The 22,689-nt window shown below is 42.8% G+C and overlaps 1 protein-coding gene across 1 annotated transcript in view; it reads right to left on the bottom strand.

The window, feature by feature from the left end:
• PEX5L (peroxisomal biogenesis factor 5 like) overlaps positions 1 to 22,689 on the bottom strand; it is a 113,462-nt gene that overhangs the window by 4,937 nt on the left and 85,836 nt on the right. Inside the window, exons 8-11 of the mRNA XM_044291059.1 lie at positions 17,902 to 18,045; positions 10,960 to 11,030; positions 10,542 to 10,739; positions 2,456 to 2,621 (exon numbers count right to left, since the gene is read on the bottom strand). Coding sequence (XP_044146994.1) covers positions 2,456 to 2,621; positions 10,542 to 10,739; positions 10,960 to 11,030; positions 17,902 to 18,045 — 579 coding nt within the window. The remainder of the gene's footprint in view (positions 1 to 2,455; positions 2,622 to 10,541; positions 10,740 to 10,959; positions 11,031 to 17,901; positions 18,046 to 22,689) is intronic.

The raw sequence follows: 22,689 nt of genomic DNA, 5'->3' as shown, positions 1-22,689 counted from the left end.
GTCCACTTTCCCTCCTCTCCCAGCCAGCGGTGGTCCTGGCAGGTGTCTTATGCAGCTTGTGGTCTGCATTTCCTGTCTAGGCCTCTAGGCTTGTCCTATAGGATGTAAACATTTTCGTTCCCAGCCTCTTAAACGGGCCAGAGTGTGCACATCAAAATCCTTCCCCAGTGTATGTCTGGCCACCCCTGGGTACATAAGGCACCTTCCCCAGAGGAAGCCTATAGTTAACCAGTGAAAGTACATTATTCTGTTTGATTGCCTGTGTACCAAACTTCTGCCTGACAACCAACTCTAATTCTTTGATTCCTGTCCTGAACTTAGCTTGTTTCTGAAATTGGTCTATTGCCACCTGCCCTGACCTTGCACTTGTTTGTATGAACTCTGCCGGCACTAACCTTGGCCTGTCTATTGACTGTGAACATTGCCTGATCCCTTGATGCGTGGCACCGGCGTCTCTGACCCCATGGGTTAGTTGCCCACTGCACTGGGACTATTTTAAGAGGTAGAGGCCTAGTGGCTCCCCTGCAGTGAAGACCAGATCCCTGTATAGGAATTAAATAGTGTTGGTAGTGCACCAAAGTGCTCGTGTGCTCGAGTAGAACACTTCCCGATGCTCGGATGCTCTACAGAGCACCCGAGCACAATGAAAGTCAGTGGGAGAACCCGAGCATTAAACCAGGCACCCCCTGCTCTGAAGAGGGGAGGGTGTCGGGACTCTAGTTTGGCTTAGGAGTCCCTGCTCTGACTCCATATATAGCTATGTCCATATATGGAGTCAGTGCTTGGGGACACCCAGTGTATTTAAATCTAATTTAGCCTCTATTTCTGAAAAGTTTCTGACGGGATTCAAACTCACAACCTTCTACATTACAGCCCACTATACTATAGAGATGCATGGCCAGTTACTTAAAAAAAATTAAAAAAATAAAATTGACTTTTGCTGTATAGGAATACTTACTACTAGTAAGTACTCCTATACAGCAGAAGTCTCATATGTTTTTATTTTTTGGTAACTGGCCATGCAGCTCTATAGTGTAGTGGTTAACATTCTGGGCTGTAATGTAGAAGGTTGTGAGTTCGAATCCTGCCAGAAACTATTTAGAAATAGAGGCTAAATTAGATTTAAATACACTGACTCAAGCATCATGCTCGGCGATATTCGGCCGAGCATAGCGACGCTTGAGGCGAGCTAGTGTTTGGCTGAGCATGCTCGCCCAACACTAGAATTAAAGGCTAAATACCAAGGGACTGCCAAGATAACGCTTTTAGAGTTAGACCAAAGCCCTCTCTAGCAAGGTGGATGCAACCATAGTTAAAAAAAACAAAAATGTCAGCACCAGATCTTCCTGGGTTTACGGTTCTCCTGAACACCACATTCATTGTGTTCCATACTGCCAAATCGTGCTTCCAGCCATTAACTAAGGGCTCTTCACACCTGCGTTATTGTCTTCCGGCATAGAGTTCCGTCGTCGGGGCTCTATGCCGGAAGAATCCTGATCAGGATTATCCTAATGCATTCTGAATGGAGTGAAATCCATTCAGGATGCATCAGGATGTCTTCAGTTCCGGAATGGAACGTTTTTTGGCCGGAGAAAATACCGCAGCATGCTGCGCTTTTTGCTCCAGCCAAAAATCCTGAAGACTTGCCGCAAGGCCGGATCCAGAATTAATGCCCATTGAAAGGCATTGATCTGGATCCGGCCTTAAGCTAAATGTCGTTTCGGCGCATTGCCGGACTCGACGTTTAGCTTTTTTAGAGTGGTTACCATGGCTGCCGGGACGCTAAAGTCCTGGCAGCCATGGTAAAGTGTAGCGGGGAGTGGGGGAGCAGCATGCTTACCGTCCGTGCAGCTCCAGGGGCTCTCCAGAGTGACGTCAGGGCGCCCCAAGCGCATGGATCACGTGATCGTATGGTACGTCATCCATGCGCATGGGGCGCTCTGACGTCATTCTGGAGCGCCCCGGGAGCCGCGCGGACTGTAAGTATACCGCTCCCCACTACTACTATGGCAACCAGGACTTTAATAGCGTCCTGGCTGCCATAGTAACACTGAAAGCATTTTGAAGACGGATCCGTCTTCAAATGCTTTCAGTACACTTGCGTTTTTCCGGATTCGGCGTGTAATTCCGGCAAGTGGAGTACACGCCGGATCCGGACAACGCAAGTGTGAAAGAGGCCTAAGGTGTTTGCCAAGCTCCAAATAGTGTTATTGTATGATATGTCTATGAGACATTTGTGACTCTGACTTTTTTGAATGCACCATTTTTCTTTTTTTAAGGTGACATTTGTATTGTGGACAAGTGCAGGGGACAGCAGATGACCATGGACATGAAAGATCTTTCTTAAAACTGTATATACATTTTAATAAATACTATAGGCAGTAATTTACAAGTAGAAAATATAATGTCATTAATGGCATAAGATATTTTTATTTTATTCTTAAAAACAACTTACATCTGGCCGGACCATTAAGGCAGAGTTGAAAGCATCCACAGCTCTATCAAACTCTCCACTAAGGTTGAATAAGACTCCCAGTCCCGTTTGCAAGTCAGGATCTATCAGATCACCATTCTGATGTGCTGCTTCTAGGTATAATTCCTTCACCTCTTCCAGAGAAGAACTGAAACATAAATATTAGGGTCCATTAAAGAGACTCTGTCTCCAGCGACCTCCATATCAAACTGTTTGCATAAACCCATAGCTATAATTCACCTGAATAAAATATCTTTTGTTGATCCTGAGTTATGATACTTTTTCTTAATATGCAAATTAGGCCTTTGGTGCAATGAGGACGTGACCATTGATCATTGTGTCCAAGTTCCACTTATTTCTGTGGCCAGCTCCTCCCTGGCTGCTTTGATTGACAGGGCCAGGCAGTGGTAAAGCACAGAGAGAGGGCTGGCCACAGAAAGGAGCGAAGCTTGGGTACAACAAGAGCGATGGTAATGCCTTCATTGAACTAAATGCCTAGTTTGCATATTTTAAAAAAATCATAACTCAGGAACAGAGCATCAGATAACAGAGAAATCAGGTGATCCACTGCTATGTATCTATGAAATCAGTTTAAAAGGGAAGTCATTGGTGACAGATTTCCTTACATTGGTAATCTCTTTTAGAAAACCTGGTTTGTAATAAATACTGTAGTTATTTCCATTTATATTATGAAAGATTTACGAAAAATGGCACTAAAATAAAATTGTCATATATATTTGATATAAAAATATAGAATTCCTAGCTGGTAATATGCACCTGTTTCCACCTACAAATATTTCAGTTCAGTGTGTGTATAATAGTTTAGCGCCATATTCTCTGTTGTGCTTCTGTGATGTCCATAGTTACTCAGACCTCAATTTTCCACAACACTTTTGCAAAATGATTGTGGCACGGATGTTCCCGCGACAGGAGGCAGAAGATCTGTGAGACTGGCAACACGTGGTTCTTTCCCCAGCTGTGGCTACTGTGGTCATTTTACATTCTCTATTTATTGTTGTTTCTCCCACTATGCTATGCGGTTTATAGCTTCTGTTGGACTTGTGGTTAGCTTGTGTTTGGCTCTTGGCTGAGTTCCTGGTGCTATCAAAGCTTCATTGAACATAAGTGTTTACTTTCCCTTTTCTATTTTGTTTATATATATATATATATATATATATATATATATGTATATATATTTATATATATATATATATATATATATATATATATACAGTCCTGATCAAAAGTTTAAGACCACTTGAAAAATGGCAAAAAATCATATTTTGCATGACTGGATCTTAATAAGGTTCCAAGTAGAGCTTCAATATGCAACAAGAACAAATGGGAGTTAGACAAAACATTTTTTGAGCATTCAATAATAATGAAAAAAACGAATAAACTGAAACAGGCTGTTCTTCAGCTGATCAAAAGTTTAGGACCACACCTCCCAAAAAAAACAAAAAATGAACCCCCCCCCCCAAAACAGAAATCCAACTTCCAAACATGAACTCCGTAATGAGTAGCTCCGCCGTTATTGTTTATCACTTCGTTTTGGCATGCTTGATGCAAGCGTTTCCATGAGGTGAGTGGGAACATTTCTCCAACTGGTGAAGACAGCCGCACAAAGGCCATCTACTGTCTGGAACTGTTGTCCATTTTTGTAAACTCCCCTTGCCATTCTTCCCCAAAGGTTCTTAATTGGATTTAGATCAGGGGAACACGCAGGATAGGCCAAACGAATGATGTTATTCTCCTGGAAGAAGTCCCTTGTCCTGCGGGCATTGTGTACTGTAGCATTGTCCTGTTGAAAAACCCAGTCGTTACCACACAGACGAGGGCCCTCAGTCATGAGGAATGCTCTCTGCAACATCTGGACATAGCCAGCGGCCGTTTGACGCCCCTGCACTTCCTAAAGCTCCACTGAAGGAAAAAGCACCCCAGACCATTATGGCGCCCCCTCCACTGTGGCGTGTAGAAAACATCTCAGGTGGGATCTGCTTGTCATGCCAGTAACGTTGGAAACCATCAGGACCATCAAGGTAAATTTTTTCTCATCAGAGAATAAAACTTTCTTCCACCTTTGAATGTCCCATGTTTGGTGCTCTCTTGCAAAGTCCGAACAAGCAGTTCTGTGGCGTTCAAGGAGACGAGGTCATTGAAGACGTTTTTTGTTTTTGAAGCCCTTCAGTCTCAGATGCCGTCTGATGGTTATGGGGCTGCAGTCAGCACCAGTAAGGGCCTTAATTTGGATCGAGGATCGTCCAGTGTCTTGACGGACAGCCAATTGGATCCTCCGGCTCAGTGCTGATGACATTTTTTGGGGTCTTCCACTTTACTTTTTTGTTCCATAACCATTACTTTGGGGCCTGTTCATACTGGTAGGCTGTCAGGACTGGAGTTAGGGATTTCTCTAGGAGGTGTCCATCTTCCTTCCCTAGTTTCCAGGCCTTATTCCGGTATTCCCTTTCCCTCCTATGCTCAGTGTGGTGTTTTCCTCCCACACACGAGCCTGACAGATTGTCACAGGACAGCAGTTTACTTTAGTGTGATTTGTGAAAGGATTTCAGTTCTTCTGTACTCTCATTTCCCACTGTATGGTACTGGCTCTATCTTACTCTACTTGCCTTTATTCAGTTTTGTTACCAGGTTGTTTGTTTTCCACTGGGGATATGGTACCCCTTAATGGGTGAACTGGGAGCACTGTAGTGAAGATTCTCTTGGACCACTCAGTAGTCTACAGTGTAGTCTCCGGGTACAAGCTTGGCTCGCTGGGAGCTTCCTCAGATCAGGACAGGTGCCAAAAAAGTGCCAGGTATAATTTACAACTTTGGCTCAGTGGAAACACATGGTACAGTCGGACAAAAGGAAATAAATACAGTGGGGGAAATGTATCATGGATCAGTGTTTTACATCAGTCTATATCCCCTGCAATGACTGAAGATGCGTCTCACTGTCTGTGCACCTACACTGAAATCTACAGGAGTTTGATCTGGCGTAGATTGCACTTTTCTTTTACACCAGAAAACTGTGGTGAAAGAAAATAAATGAGCCAGGCCCACTGGCCCTGGGGTTTGTACGCCAGAAAACTGGGATGGGCGAATGATAAACCCCCCCCATTGTATCCTATTGGCCAAGGAATATTATGAAAACCTATGGTATTATAATGTATGCAATTTTAATCAGCAAAAAATACAAATGCTGTTATAATTCCAGACGAACCATACGGCTTCATTTTATTTACAATCAGGGGCGTAGCTAAAGGCTCATGGGCCCTGGTGCAAGAGTTCAGCTTGGGCCACCCTTCACTCAGTTCTTTGTGGCTGGGGCAGGGAAGCACATAGCCTTTGTTGTGTCTGAGGCAAAATTTGAACCGGCAACCCACTCTACCCGCCATGCCAAATTCTTGAACTAACCTCTTCCCTCCAGCCAGGGGTGTAACTTGACCAGCATGAACTTTCTATAATACCGGGGTCTTCTTATGTGGCACAAGCGTCTTTGGGCCCCATAAGGCTCCTGGGCCCAGTAGCGATTGCTACCTCTGCACCCCCTATAGCTATGCCCCTTTATTCAATCATGCTGTAGCCTTATATGTTTTCATATTGAACAATTGGATTATTGATCGGATATTTCAAAACTTATTGTCTAATTTATTAATAGCTCATAATGATTCCACTTTAGTTAAATGGACCATGATAGGCTACACTTGTCGCAATAGCACTTTTCTTATAGTGTTTAGGAATTTCTAATCCTACTTCAGTTTATAATGATCTTTATTGGATAAATTGTTTGTATTTCATTGTAGTTATCTTTATAGAGGGAATTATGAAGTACTGTAGCGTTCAAGACTGACACTAGATAGATCTGTCAATCTCATCTTACCACCTACAGTGAATATGAATATCTTCTTATTATGATTGGTATGTGGAGGGTAATGAGATACTGATAGGTCTATTGCAGAGTGAAGAGTGGAAAAACAGGCTTCCACGCCATACTGTACAATAGGAAGAGTAGTAGCTATGCAGGTGGATGAGAAGTAGACGGTAAAGAAGTAGTACCAGTAAATGCAGACAGCATGTGTTGTATATATTTTGCATTCTCTGTATTTTGTAAGGGCAGACTAAACATTTGGTCCTGTACAGGTGGTCCTATGAGGTAGACAGCACTAACTTCATTGTCAGACATAATCTTCAATCTGCTAGCTACATGATGAATGCAGTCTCTGCTGTAGTGCAGTGGTTTCAAGCATTCATGCAGCATGCTTTCAGGTTTGTATCTTGGTGAACATGTTTTCTAATACTTATAGAATCTGCTGTCAATACAAATTAATTCCAGTTACTGACCCTCCTGATTAAGGAGAAGCAACCTCTGGAAGGAAAGCATTCTTCAATAGGCTCCCAGAGCTAGTGCAAATTAAATTGTGAAAACAATTCCATCTTTAAGGCAGCAGTAAAGATACAAATTAAAGTTCTGGAGTGACTACAGTTAAAGTCGATTTCCGGTTTTGCTATATTGATGACCTATACCCAGGATAGGTCATCAATATAAGATTGGCAGGGGCACGACGCCCGACACCCCTGTTGATCAGGTGTTTGAAAAGGACACAGTGCTCATATGAGCGCTGTGTTATCTTCTCTTTTAACCTGCTCACTGTCGACATGGCAGCACCAAACAGGTGTAATTACAGCTCCACCGTCCCATTCACTTCAATGGGATGGCTCCCTCCTACAGTATTCAAGTGAAGATAGGTCATCAACACAGCAAAAGTGGAAAAGCCTTTTATTCTTAATATGCACCAATGTCACACTCATAGGGGGGAATTTATCATGCCATGCACTCCAGAATTATGGCTTTAAAAAGTCCCAAAATATGGGCTTTGCAACTTTTTGTGCTTGCGGAAAAAAAAGTGTGACTTTTTCCATTTTTACATCACTCACTTCAGTATTGAAAGGTGTGCATTGTTAGCTATACAGGGAGTGCAGAATTATTAGGCAAGTTGTATTTTTGAGGATTAATTTTATTATTGAACAACAACCATGTTCTCAATGAACCCAAAAAACTCATTAATATCAAAGCTGAATATTTTTGGAAGTAGTTTTTAGTTTGTTTTTAGTTTTAGCTATTTTAGGGGGATATCAGTGTGTGCAGGTGACTATTACTGTGCATAATTATTAGGCAACTTAACAAAAACCAAATATATACCCATTTCAATTATTTATTTTTACCAGTGAAACCAATATAACATCTCAACATTCACAAATATACATTTCTGACATTCAAAAACAAAACAAAAACAAATCAGTGACCAATACAGCCACCTTTCTTTACAAGGACACTCAAAAGCCTGCCATCCATGGATTCTGTCAGTGTTTTGATCTGTTCACCATCAACATTGTGTGCAGCAGCAACCACAGCCTCCCAGACACTGTTCAGAGAGGTGTACTGTTTTCCCTCCTTGTAAATCTCACATTTGATGATGGACCACAGGTTCTCAATGGGGTTCAGATCAGGTGAACAAGGAGGCCATGTCATTAGATTTTCTTCTTTTATACCCTTTCTTGCCAGCCACGTTGTGGAGTACTTGGAAGCGTGTGATGGAGCATTGTCCTGCATGAAAATCATGTTTTTCTTACCTTGCAGACTTCTTCCTGTACCACTGCTTGAAGAAGGTGTCTTCCAGAAACTGGCAGTAGGACTGGGAGTTGAGCTTGACTCCATCCTCACCTTAAAAAGGCCACACAAGCTCATCTTTGATGATACCAGCCCAAACCAGTACTCCACCTCCACCTTGCTGGCGTCTGAGTTGGACTGGAGCTCTCTGCCCTTTACCAATCCAGCCATCAGGCCCATCAAGACTCACTCTCATTTCATCAGTCCATAAAACCTTAGAAAAATCAGTCTTGAGATATTTCTTGGCCCAGTCTTGACGTTTCAGCTTGTGTGTCTTGTTCAGTGGTGGTCGTCTTTCAGCCTTTCTTACCTTGGCCATGTCTCTGAGTATTGCACACCTTGTGCTTTTGGGCACTCCAGTGATGTTGCAGCTCTGAAATATGGCCAAACTGGTGGCAAGTGGCATCTTGGCAGCTGCACGCTTGACTTTTCTCAGTTCATGGGCAGTTATTTTGCGCCTTGGTTTTTCCACACGCTTCTTGCGACCCTGTTGACTATTTTGAATGAAACGCTTGATTGTTCGATGATCACGCTTCAGAAGCTTTGCAATTTTAAGAGAGTGCTGCATCCCTCTGCAAGATATCTCACTATTTTTGACTTTTCTGAGCCTGTCAAGTCCTTCTTTTGACCCATTTTGCCAAAGGAAAGGAAGTTGCCTAATAATTATGCACACCTGATATAGGGTGTTGATGTCATTAGACCACACCCCTTCTCATTACAGAGATGCACATCACCTAATATGCTTAATCGGTAGTAGGCTTTCGAGCCTATACAGCTTGGAGTAAGACAACATGCATAAAGAGGATGATGTGGTCAAAATACTAATTTGCCTAATAATTCTGCACGTAGTGTATTAATTAGTTTCACTCTAGAATTATCACGGTGACTTTTTTTTAAAAGTTACCAACTCACTCCAGTAGGCTGTGGTAGAGGCAACCTGGTGTAACATTTCTAGACAAAAGTGTAAAGATGTACTAAATTGAATAAATATTTTGTAGTGTTTGATAAATTTAAAGCGAAGTACAACAACACAAACTCAAGAAAAACGGATATACAAATGGTAACCTCATGATAAATTCCTCCCATAGGAATCAAACATCTCAGTGCTACAGATTGATGATGTCCGCAAGAAGACACAATTTGTGTGTATATATATATTATAGATAAATAGCTGAGTAACTTTATACATTCTTTGACTTATCTTGTACTTATTTTAAAGGGGTTTTTCGAAGACCTTTTAAATGTTGATTTATCCTTTGGATGGGATCTGTGGGGGTGCAACACCCGGGAGCTCCACTGATCAGCTGTTTGAGAAGTAACAGTCGCCTCTAGACCTGTGGCATCAAGTCCATCAGTCACATGGCTTAGACGCAGCTCACCCTCATTGAAGTGAATAGGGGTGAACCGTGATACCAAGCACAGCCGCTGTACAACACTGTGCTCGGTAAGCTGGCAGGAGATCGTGGCACTCACAGGAGTGTTGGTGCCTTCTCAAACAGTTGATTGTCGGGGATCCTGGGTATTGGACACCACCAATCAGATACTGATGACCTATTCAGAGGATAAGTTATCAGTTAAAAAGTTTTTGAAAACCTCTTTAAAGGATAACTGTCACATTTAGACAGATATGTAGTTACTAATAACATGATATTCCAGAATCAGTTACTATTAGACTGACTTACCCCATATTTAATAAGATTCAGCCCTTAGCAACCAGTTTGCATAAAACTGCAATTTCACTATTCAGTTAAGATGGCCGCCACTGCCCTCACCCTGAGGCTAATCCCGCCGCCTGCCCTTACTACCCTCAATGCATTGAGCTCCTCACATGCACTAGCCAGTAACAATAGCCCCCAAAAGTGTCAGTAACAAGAGCCCTCCCCACTAAAGGGTTAATCTCCTGCAGCACAAAGGGGTCCTCTTACCACATGTTGCTTTCATTTATACACTGAGCAGATGGCAGATCTCCCTTTCCTGGTCTGCGCTGCTTCAACTCTGCATTCTCCAGCTCTGCTGAGTGAGGGAGCGTCTGCCAAGCGCAGGGACAGGGAGAAGTGCACACAGCCCAGGCACTGTTATTAGCTGCTGGGGAGGACCTGGCTTTAATCATTTACTTACAGTCCCTGGCTGTCTGTAATGTGAGCCTGCAGGCTGCGTGCTTCTGCGTCCTCCGTCCTTCAACACATAGACGGACCATGCCTAGCAACCTGATTTTAAGCACAGGTAAAATAGGCAGTACAGAACAAAACTGTGGAATTAAGGGGTAATTGAATACACAGTGAAAAGTTGAAATAGGGCCACCAAGGTGATATTAATTACCACAATCCAATACTCCAAAAAAAAAAAAAAAACAACAGTTATCCATTAAATAACAGCATATCTTATCACAAACTGCACTCACCTGTCCCACAAAGATTTTGACATCTTCCTTGTCAGTTTCGGGGATTCTGATTTACCCTTCAATAGGTGCTTATATCTGGGATTTTGATTCATCCAGGTCTTCAGAGCTTCGTATGCTTTGTTTTGGTGTCCTATGTTAGTGTAGCTGACAGCTAAGGCCATTAGTGCTTTTAAATTATTTGGTTGAAGCTGTAAGCACCTAGAACATAATACAGTCTATTAGATGCTAATTTATAAAATGTTTTAAATGAAAGTTGAAATGACCAAATTACAGAAAAATCATTTATAAAGGAGACGGCACTAAAACGTATTTATCCTTTGGTATCAGTACACAGAATACTTGAGATAATTTCTCATATACATATTGCGATGTCAGATGTATTCCGTGAAGGTTAATAAAACGAATGAAAACAACTCACCTCTGTAGAGATACAATGGCTGCCTGTTCATTTTCATTCTCTGCCTGTGCGATACCAAGGTACTGCCATGCCTGTAATAACATTTTTGAAAGCTGTGTCAGAGAGATATTAAATTAATCAATTACAGTTTCCTAATATTTGTCATTCTTTTTTTGCTTTAGGTAATATCCACAGTGGTATTTTTTTTATCTACAGAAAATATGGCCACCATTTTGAGTTCATTAATAATAATGAGTTTATATGGCATATCTCCTGACTGTCTTAGATATAGCAGGACATTCCTGAAGTTCAGGCGCTCTCCCAGGAGGTCCACTGCATCTTTTAGGAATCTACAACTCATTGCATGCCCTAAAAGCAGCAGCCCTTTGTTACATGTGGGAAGTTGTAGTTTTCCCAAAATCCTGATAACCCTTTGGGGGTGGATTTAGATGTATGGCTTAAATAGCTAAAAAATCACTCAGGCACATTGAACATTTACCCAATGTTTTCTACATCTGTTTGTTCTTTAAAAGTTAGGAGGTATGATGTTATGTGAAGATGTCAATGTATTTCCCTCCCTATGCTGAAGTTTAAATGAGTACTCTCATCTTCATATCCACAAGATATCCCATTGGATAAATGTCCGATATTGCAGGTTTCACCTCTGGGACCAACACCTTTCTAAAGCTGCTTTCACAAAGTCAGCGATTTTTATCAGTGATTGTGAGCAGAACAGGTTAAAATCTTTCCATTATACCTTATTTTTGGTTTTGGCTCTCAATCACTGATGGAAATCACTGATCAAACACTGACCAAACACTGTGTAAAAGCCGGCTAAAGAATAGGGGTGCCGTGAGCACAGTTCTGTAGAACTGCAGTCAGCTAGGAACTCACAGCATCATAGATTATTATTATGCTGTCAGTTCGAGCAGTTTTCAGCCCGGGAAATGCTGAACACACTTTTGGGAAAGAGGCCTAAGTAATATAAAGAAAGAAATATAACATGTTCAATAAGATGGACAGATAGCAACTGTGGTACAGTTGGGCCTCCATCAGATTTTTCACCCAGAGACCTCCACCGACCTTAATGCGGCTCTGAGGATACATATTGAGGCACTTGGTTGGAGTCTAGGTATAGGAATAGGAAGGTATGATAACAAGACTTACATGAGCCGATGATTGTGAATGAGTGTTCCTACAAATGTTTGCTCACCTGGTCATTGTCCTGTGTAAACATTCTGCCGATCAACTGCCAAACAAGCAAACGATCTTTTATGCTGCATCGGTTGTCAGCAACATGCTTCCAACAACAATGCAATTGTATATGCCCGAATGATCACATTAATGATCATTCGATTACGTACAGTGTTGATTTCTCCATGTAAATTGAGTTGAACAAGTGTTGATTGGCATTTTATAATGTTAATCAGCGTTTGTTAAGGGGAAAAATATGTCTATTTAAAAGGACAACCAAGGTTTGTGTAGTGTGATGGGGGGTGGCAGTAGGAGGCTCATTTTTATGCAATTATGTACTTGTACTAGTAAAATTGGTTTACATATGTAATCCATTAATGATCAGTCCTGAAATGGCCTTAAAGGGGTTTTCTCACTTCAGCAAATGGCATTTATCATGTATAGAAAGTTAATACAAGGCACTTACTAATGTATTGCGATTGTCCATATTGCATCCTTGGCTGTGTTGATTAATTTTTCCATCACATTATACACTGACCGTTATCAGGGCTTACGACCACCATGCAGGAAGTGGGTGTGACCAATAAGGCAGGAGGTGTATTTAGGAGCTTGAGATATGAAGTTAAAAGCGCTTCCATATCCAGAACAGCATCCATCCTTGATCTATTTATCTTCCTTTTTTATCAATTTGCAACACATAGCTGTCTTTCTAGTCCCCTGATGAACCGAAGAAGATGAGTAGGGATACTGAAGGAGCAGGTGAGGGTTTAGCGACTGAGAGGTGGGGGCGCCCTTTTTGGGGCAGGTGCTCTGCCTTTAGGCTGGGATAGAGCTAGGGGCATTGCAAGGACAGGAATAGTGTCCCTCTTTTGGAATTATTATCTGTGCATTCATTCTTCAATAGCACCACCCGCAACCGAGAGATGATCCCCACTGTTTCAACTGTTCGTGAGTATGATGGACCATGTATGATTGAGTACAGTGGCCCCACCTGTTATGGTTTAAATGTTTCCTCTAGACCTGCTTGGAGCATATTATTCTATATACAGTATTTGATGTATCGTTCACTCTGTATTTTTTATTTTTTCCGTTTTTAATGAGTTTAGTAAAATTTACACTTTAATTGAGAGAGTTATTGTAGCTGTGGTGATTCGATTAATTATTAACCTCTGTGTGTATATTATACAATGGTGATATACACCCTGCAACCCAGCAGAGGTAGTTGTGCTTGCATACTATAAGAAAAAGCCATAGCCTATTCGCATTTCCATAGTCCTGGGCATTAGAGAGCCCAGTGTCTTTTCCTATAGTTTGCAAGCACAGCCACCACTGCTGGATTGCAGCGGTGGCCATAACCCCTGGAAATGAGCAGTGTATAATGAGATAGAAAAGTGAACCAAGCCAGCAAAGCAGGCAATATGGACAATCAGACTACATTAGTAAGTGCCTTGTATTGACTTTCTCTACATGATAAATGACTGGGAATTAAGGAAATGAAAATACTTAAATATTACTTTATTATAAATATATTTCCAAATACCTGTCATTAGTTATAATGGCTTGTTTTGTCTTGGGAGCAGTCGTCAGGTGAAATAAAATGGCCACCGTCCTATTAGTACACACAAAACATGCAGGACAAGTTATTTAGAGCTGCCTCATCTTCCTCTGCTCTACTTGTCAGGGATTATGATCCAAAATGCACTCAAAAAACATAAACATTAAATTTATATCGTGATAACAACTGGTCCAAAATATCTTGCAAATAGAATCACCTAAACATACTTCAAAGTAGGGAACCTAAAACCACTATTTATTAGAATCATTTAAAAATAGACCAGATAAGTCTCGCTGTCAGCTATCACAACCGTAGTCAGTAGGTAAGTACATAATGAAAAATATTTGTAAAAAATAAAAATAAACACATAATCATATACAGGGAATACACTGATGGACCCAGACCTAGAGTTATTGTTACAGGGAAGGGGAGACCAGGGAAACTTATCCCTATCAGAGGCCCTGTTCTCACCCTCAGCCCAGAGATAACCCCTGATGGTGGGGCCTCTCTGTCCCCCTAACCTAGCCTAGATTACCCTAGTGCACCCTAATCATCATATTAAATCCCTTTTACCCCGATGCGTTTCTCAGAGAATAAGTTCCTCAGGGGGTCCATCAAAGAGAAGTTAAGAGGCCAAGATAATGATATTAATACAAAATAGATATAAGAAGGAGACTGGCTAATCTTGGTAAACAGCACTGGGGCCTAGATGTGTCACATGTGAACGCATTCATAGAGATGGAGCAAAGAAGGGGGAGGAGACACAAAGAAGGAGGCCACAAGGTATGGGAGCAAGTGCAGATGCAGTTTCGTCCATTATCACATCATTAACCCTAAAGTTGCTAATCCAAAGTAGAGGTCATAGTGCCTTAAAAACTGGGCTATATGTGGATAGACCCTACATCATTAGAGCCCCCTATACAATAGGTGCCCCCAACTTTTTATAAGAAGAACTGGACGACTCCCCCCCCAGAGTTCGTAATTATTTACAAGGGCCCTAAAGTCAGTGTCAATGGGCATGGGTACCCGCAGCCTTTGTGTGCGCCCCTTTTCTCAGAATGCACCTAACAAATACGGTGCCCTGAGCAGATACATAAGGATTCATGAGTGCCTAAGTAGTATTATAAATGATTTGGATGCTTCTTGCATCACTGTCCAGTATAGGGTTACACATCCACTGAAAGCTAAAGCATAAATTCTGGGAAAAGATCTACCACAAAATACATAAATGCTAAATAAAACAAACAACCAAAAGTCAGTCTTTCATTTAACCCCAACGGGGACTGTGATCTGAACCTATAGATTTATTCGGATTCTTTCTGAAGGATTTTTTTTTATCCCAGTACCCTTTTCGTGGTGATGGGGGAACTACTTCCAAAGTATTTTGGAAGTAGTTTGCCTATCACCACGAAAAGGGGACTAGGATAAAAAAATCCTTCAGAAAGAATCCGAATGGATCTATAGGTCCAGATCACAGTCCCCGTTGGGGTTAAATGAAAGACTGACTTTTGTTTGTTTTATTTAGCATCTATGTATTTTCCAGTAGTTCTTTTCCCAGAATTTATGCTTCAGCTTTCAGTGGATGTGTAACCCTATACTGGCCAGTGATGCAAGAAGCATCCGAATAATTTATAATACTACTTAGGCACTCATGAATCCTGGTAGGACAACTAATTTCTCTGGGGGATCCTTATGTATCTGCTCAGGGCATTGTATTTGTTAGGTGCATTCTGAGAAAAAGGGGGGGGACAAAGGCTGCGGGTACCCATGCCCAGTGACACTGACTTTAGGGCTCTTGTAAATAATTACGAACTCTGGTGGGGGAGTCGTCCAGTTCTTCTTATAAAAAGTTGTCATTATTTAACACCATTTATATATTTTGGTCTAGGATGTGTAATTATGTTTAAAGCGGGGGCACCTATTGTATAGGTGGCTCTTATGATGTACGGTCTATCCGCATATAGCCCAGTTTTAGGGCACTTTGACCTCTACTTTGGATTAGCAACTTTAGGGTTAATGATGCTATAATGGACGTAACTGCATCTGCGCCTGCTCCCATACCTTGTGGCCTCCTTCTTTGTGTCTCCTCCCCCCTGTCACTTCGGAGGCAGCGGCTGCGCTCCAATATTTGCAGCACTGCACTCCACCGGCATGAAAGGAACGTTTGCGTTTCACAGGCCCTGAAGTGGGCGGCCCAGCACGGTGATGCGTTCCACCAGCCAGAAATACCTTTTCAGGCGACCAGAAGCCTCACTACGCACCGGTATTTAAAGTCAGCGTCAGCCCTTGCAGCTGTCTAAAGCATCATGCACCCGGGAACTCTGGCCACACCATTGGGACATGTAAGTTAACTATTGTGGCGTAATTATCAAGGAAGTTTTAGAGCCACAATTATTTGTGATATGTTTACTGATACAGCCTAATTTGTGTTGTAGGTGGACGTTGCTCCATCACTATGAATGCGTTCACATGTGACACATCTGGGCCCCAGTGCTGTTTACCAAAATTAGCCAGTCTCCTTCTTGTATCTATCTTGTATTAATATCGTTATCTTGGCCTCTTTACTTCTCTTTGACGGACCCCCTGAGGAACCCATTCTGGGAGAAACACGTTGGGGTAAAAGGGATTTCATATGATGATTAGGGTGCACTAGGGTGATCTAGACTAGGTATGGGGACAGAGAGGCCCCACCACCAGGGGTTGTCTCCGGGCTGAGGGTGAGAACAGGGCCTCTGATAGGGATAATTACCCCATTGGAAAGATCCCCTGGTCTCCCCTTCCCTGTAACAATAACTCTAGGTCTGGGTCCATCAGTGTATTCCCTGTATATGATTATGTGGTTATTTTTGTTTTTTACATCTATTTTTCACTATGTACCATGTTACCTACAGACTAAGGTTGTGATAGCTGACAGCAAGACTTATCTGGTCTATTTTTAAATGATTCTAATAAATAGTGGTTTTAGGTTCCCTACTTTGAAGTATGTTTAGGTGATTCTGGTCCAAAATACAGCTGATAAGATATTCAGTTTAATCTCTGTAGGGATGGAGTTCATGAGGAGACATGAAGACCAGAGAGGAGGGTGGTGATGTGGTAATGAGCAGCAGCTCTTGTATGCAGTCTCCATTACCACAGTCTGTTTTGTCCATCCTATCTCCTCATGACCTCTATTCCCACCTAGTTGCAGCTGAAGATCTTAACACCTATATTCAGGAACATAATCCCTGACAAGTAGAGCAAAGAGGAGGATGAGGCAGCTATTTAGCTCAGTTTTGTGAACTATCTTGTCCTGTGAGATCAGAACAGGTTTTGTGTTTACTAATAGGATGGCTGCCATTTTTTTTCTCCTAATGATTGCTCCCTAGACAAAATGATCTTAATTACCAGAAAATCCCTTGAAAGACCAACTAAGTTTTTTTTTGCTTTTGCCTCTATGTATTTTAGCAACTTAAATGTTTTTTTTTTCAGTAAGGTGGCTGTGTGTGGTATGTAGTTAAAATAGTATGGCGATGTTTGACGATGCATATACAGTAAATTACACTGTATTGTATACTATATTGCATTAATATAGATATAAGCGATTTTTGCTATTTTTGTTATATTTTTTTAACTCCTTTCACATTCTACATTGAATAGCTTGTTAAATGAATTGAATACTAACTGGAGCCATGTCTGCACATTATTGCCTATTAAATGGAATCCATTCAAGTGTAACTATGTGAGTATCATATTGTAAAACTTCAGTGGCATTAGGCATTTAACAGCCAATTGTTACCTTAAAAAGATTAGGCTCCTTACTGCAGTACCTTATGTACTGCCCTGATGTCTACATTATTGCCAAGTAACTTTGTCTCTCTGCAATTGATTTTCTTTGGGAGAACCTGAGAAATAAATCTTATGTCTGGGATTATTTGAACTAATCTTCCTTGACAAGTCTCTTAAACCATCTCCCAGTATAAAGCAGTGCATATCCTTCCTGGAATTTCCATTGCCTGGATTAACAAGGGTGATTTCCGATACATTAATTTACTAATTGGCTTTTATACTTTAATCCGCTCTCTGTAGCCTAATTGAGCTTTCTAAACGAGAATCCTTTGTATAATTAGCATGCAGAATTTGACATTGTAGACTTAAGAGAAACACATATCACCTTGAGAATTACAATTGGTAAGCAATTAATATGTGAAAAGGCTATGTGTAAATTTCTACGGTACCTCAGCATCATTGGGGTCTTGCAAAATGGCAGCTTCCAAGTAGAGGATGGTCACTGGTAAATCCCCTTCTTTTAGTTTCTTCATCCCTTCTTCAAAGGCTCCAAAACACTCCTTGAATGGGTTGTCCGTGTGGAAATAGTAGCCCTGGACCAAAATAATAACAATCCCATATTATATTCCATATTTTACATGAGCAATTAATGATTTTCCATACTTAAAAGGCTGTTTACCTGAGGTCACAATCTTTTGTAGTCAACCAACTCTTCCCTATATCTTTTATCTGTCTCTATGTAAAGGTACAGTGAGTCACCTGATGAACTAACAAATGCTGGTTCATCGGGTGAAATCATCATTTATGCTGACATTAAATCATTGTTATTGGGCAGCTCTGGCTGTGTAAACTGAGATCTGCTACCCAGGAACAATAAATCAGTATGGGGATCAGCAATTGCAGTTGCAGTTATTCGTCCCCATACATTGGAGGTGATTACTACATATAAATGCAGCTCTCACCTCCTCTGATGAGCAGGCAATTATCAGGAACAAACAGTTCCTCCCCAATAATTGCATACTTCAGTCAGTGCAAGTAAATGAGCCATTGGTGTTTCTTTGAGTTGTCGTTCTCATAAGATTTTTTTTTTTGTGTTTTCCATATGCAATAAAAAAAAGCCATAAGTAATTAAGAATTAACATAGATTTTTGGAATATCATTGAAGGGGTTGCCCCACGTTATATCCAGTCCATTATTTTAAACATTTTTTGTATTTTCCCATATTAAAAAATGCTTATATCCCCAGATACTCCAGGAATAATGTTACTGTGGTGCCACCTGCTGTTTCTTTGTGTATTTCTTTTCAATAGTCTTTTTATTGAACACATTGGAGATTTACAAATCAAAATGCCCTAGAATTCAGACACAATTTGCACCAAAAACTGGCCAACATTCTTTGCAACACGTGAAGTAAGTATTTTACAGAGTTTCAGACACTGTTTGTGATGTGTTTGACAAGGCAATGTCTCTTAGCAGAAAGGGGACGTGGCTTCATGAGAAAGGGGGCATAACTCAAAGATGGCTCTGGGCACCAAAAAATGTGCCACGATATTTGGCACAGTTTACGGCTATCTGTCTAAATGTACACTGTCTTACAGATTTATTGAACAAACCTTTCCGCGTCCACCTCAGTAAAGGTGCTGAGGTGGATGCACATGCTCAGTCTTACTGCTTCGGTCATGCAGGGGAGCTCCTGGCGTGGTGAGCTGGTTGCTTCCAAAGCTGCAGTTTTCTCTGCATGTCACAATAAATGCTGAGCAGGTGATAAAAGTGCAAGGCATTGTTAGTGTAATTGCTGAGGTGGACATGAACTGGCTGTTTAAAGGGAATCTGTCACCTGCTTTTACCATTTTAAGCTGTCACCATCGCTATGTTCACTAATCGTTAATTTCTAACGATAATTTGTTTTCCCTTAGTCCTAACAGCAGCACAGACGGGGTTAACTGCCCCTGTGGACTGGTAGGACCGGCGGAATTTTAATGAGCCCAAGAACCAATAAACGATCTTCAGCTCCCTGAAAGGGAGGAGATCACCCCCCCAGCCCACCGTGTCTTTAACAAGTATGATGTAAGTTAGGGAGGGATATTTGTGTGCTGCTGTTAGGACTAAGGGAAAACAAATTATCGTTAGAAATTAACGATTCCCTTACGTCCTACCAGCAGCACAGATGGGGAGATAGCAAGATAAAACCCCTAGGGAGGGTCCTCATGCCTGGCAGAAGTAAGAACTGTCTGCCCGAAAGCCGAAAACTCTGCCATCCTAGCATCTATCCTATAATGGGAGATGAAGGTTGACTCAGAGCTCTAGGAGGCCGCCTTACAGATCAACTCTAAGGGGAGAAGACTTCTTTCCGCAACCGAGGTGGAGACCGCCCTAGTAGAATGGGCTCTCACAAACTCGGGAGGATCTAAGGTTTGGGAGACAAAAGCTTCCTTAATGGCCTCCTTGATCCAGCGACTAATGGTGGCTTTAGACGCTTTACGGCCTTTAGACTTACCGGCAAACAGGATAAGGAGATTTTCATCTATCCTGAATTCTCTGGATCTATCCACATAGATCTGGAGGCATCTAGAAATATCCAGCGGATCTCTAGCTGGAGTATCAGAGGAGGAGGCTGTAAACAAAACTGGTAAGGAGATTACCTGGTTGATATTTTGAAAAGTAGGCACCTTAGGTCTGAAGTATGGTAAAAACTTCAGGAGTACTCTGTCCTGTAAGAAAATAATATATGGATGAATTGCAGAGAAAGCCTGCAATTCAGAGACTCTTTTGGCTGAGGCTATAGCCAGAAGAAAAACCATCTTTAAAGTTAAATATTTGAAATCAACCTCCTCCAAAGGCTCGAAGGGGGGAGATGCTAGACCCCTGAGCACTACTGAAAGATCCCACTGGGGAATGGGTTTCAGTATAGTAGGCTTTAGTCTTTCCGCTCCCTTCAGGAAGCGTTTGATGAGTGGGTCCCGAGAGTATGGCCTGTTGAGACAGGCCGAGATGGCACACATTTGTACCTTCAAGGTAGCTGGAGATAGGCCTCTATCTAATCCGTCCTGAAGGAAATGTAGTATCGCAGGAAGGGGCGGATCTGCAGACGCCACCTGTTTGGAATCACACCATGCCACGAAGATTCTCATGATCCTGGAGTAGGCCTTGTTTGTAGACTCTGCTCGGGAATGCGACAAAGTTCTCAGGACCGACTCGGAAAGCCCTTCTATGTTGGGAAGGGGCTGATCAACCTCCAGGCTGTCAGGTTGAACCTGTGCAGATCTGGGCAGAGGTGAGTGTCCCACGACACCAGGGTCTGCTCCGGGGGGAGTCTCCAGTATTGTCCCCGACTCATCTGAATGAGCTGGGTAAACCAGGATCTTTTGGGCCAAAACGGTATGATGGCTATTACCGAGGCCTGATCCTGACGGATTTTCATCAATACCCTCGGTATCATGGAAAAAGGAGGGAAGATGTAAGCCAGCCTGAACCTCCACGGTATCGACAGAGCATCTATCGCCAGGGGGTTGTCTTCCCGGTACAGGGAACAGAACCTCAGCACCTTGGCGTTGAACCTGGTTGCCATGAGGTCCACCTCTGGCATACCCCAACTGTGAACTAGCTGCCTGAAGACCTCCGGATGCAGAGACCACTCCATGGTCGGTAATCCTCGACTTAAGCGGTCTGCTATCATATTGAGGGAACCTCGGATATGAACGGCAGATAGATGGGAAAGGTTCAGCTCTGCCCACCGAAGGATCACCCCGATCTCTGATAGAAGGGGTAATGACCTTGTGCCTCCCTGCTTGTTTATATAGAGAACCGCAGTCATATTGTCTGACTGGACTTTCACCGCTTTGCCCCGAATCTGAGGGGCGAAGTGAAGGAGGGCTAGCCGGATAGCTCGAATCTCGCGAAGATTGGAGGAAAGATGCCGCTCCGGGGGGACCAAGATCCCTGCACTTGGGATCCGTCCAGGTGAGCGCCCCAGCCTACGAGGGACGCGTCTGTAGTCAATATGACCCAAACTGGTTGGGTCATAGACTTCCCTGCTGGCAGTCGAAACCACCATCTGAGGGAATTCCGGGTCTGACCGGACAGGGAGCACAGGGAATCTAGCCCCGCAGGGCTGCCGTTCCATAAATGTAAGACCTCCGACTGAAGAGGACGGAGGTGCCATAGCGCCCAAGGGACAGCGTCCGCAGCCGCTGACATGAGCCCCACCATCTTCATGAGAGTCCGAATAGAGACTCGACGAGGGACATGAAGGACCTTTGCCAGGTCCTGAATCCGCGCTTTCCTTTCTTGAGTCAACCGGAGGGACATCTCCACAGAGTCGACCACGAATCCTAAATATTGGATTGAAGATGATGGGCTCACATTCGACTTCTGCCAGTTGATGATCCAGCCTAGGCGGAGAAGAAAGGAGATTGCGATCTGAAGATGGTGGGTAAGGATCGGAACTGAAGAGGCTATGAAAAGCCAATCGTCCAGATAAGGAATGATAGTCAGCCCTTGGAGTCTCAATGCTGCCACCACCGATACCACCACCTTGGTGAAGATAAGGGGGGCAGAAGAGATTCCGAAGGGGAGCGCGGTGAACTGAAAGTGCCTGCGAACCCCTGAAATCTGGACCGCGATCCTGAGAAATTTCCGGAAGGCGGAATGGATCGGAATGTGAAGATAAGCATCTTTGAGGTCCAGAGTAGCCATGACATCCCCGAGGTTGAGGATATGGGTGACTGACCTTATGGTTTCCATGCGAAACCTTGTTTTCCTTATAAATCGATTGAGAAATCTCAAATCGATGATAATCCGGAGGTCTCCCGTCTTCTTGGGAACCAGGAACACTGGTGAATAAATGCCTAGGCCTCTCTCCCCTGCCGGCACCTCCTCTAGGGCTCCCTTGGAGATATAGTCCTGGATGTAAGATTCCAGGACCACTTGTTTGGCCGGCCCGAAGTTTCGTGTAGCGACAAATCTCTCTGGGGGGAGAGAGAGAAAGTCTACCCGGTACCCGACGGAGACTAAGTTCAGAACCCAAGGGTCTGCGATCAACTGACTCCAGGAGTCTTTGAAAAGGGAGAGACGGCCCCCCACGGGTGTTTGGGGGAGTGGTATGGGAAAGTCTAGAGGAGACACTGCAGGGGCAGCAGGGCTTATCCAAGAGCCTCGACGAGGCCCATAGTCAGGAGGGTTTTGCCTCCTTAGCGGGTTTACGGGAGCGCCTCGAATACTTACGAGACGGTCCCCCC

The sequence above is a fragment of the Bufo gargarizans genome, chromosome 4 (assembly GCF_014858855.1).
Source record: "Bufo gargarizans isolate SCDJY-AF-19 chromosome 4, ASM1485885v1, whole genome shotgun sequence".
Taxonomy (NCBI): Eukaryota; Metazoa; Chordata; class Amphibia; order Anura; family Bufonidae; genus Bufo; species Bufo gargarizans.
This window is presented reverse-complemented; position numbering and strand designations above follow the sequence as displayed.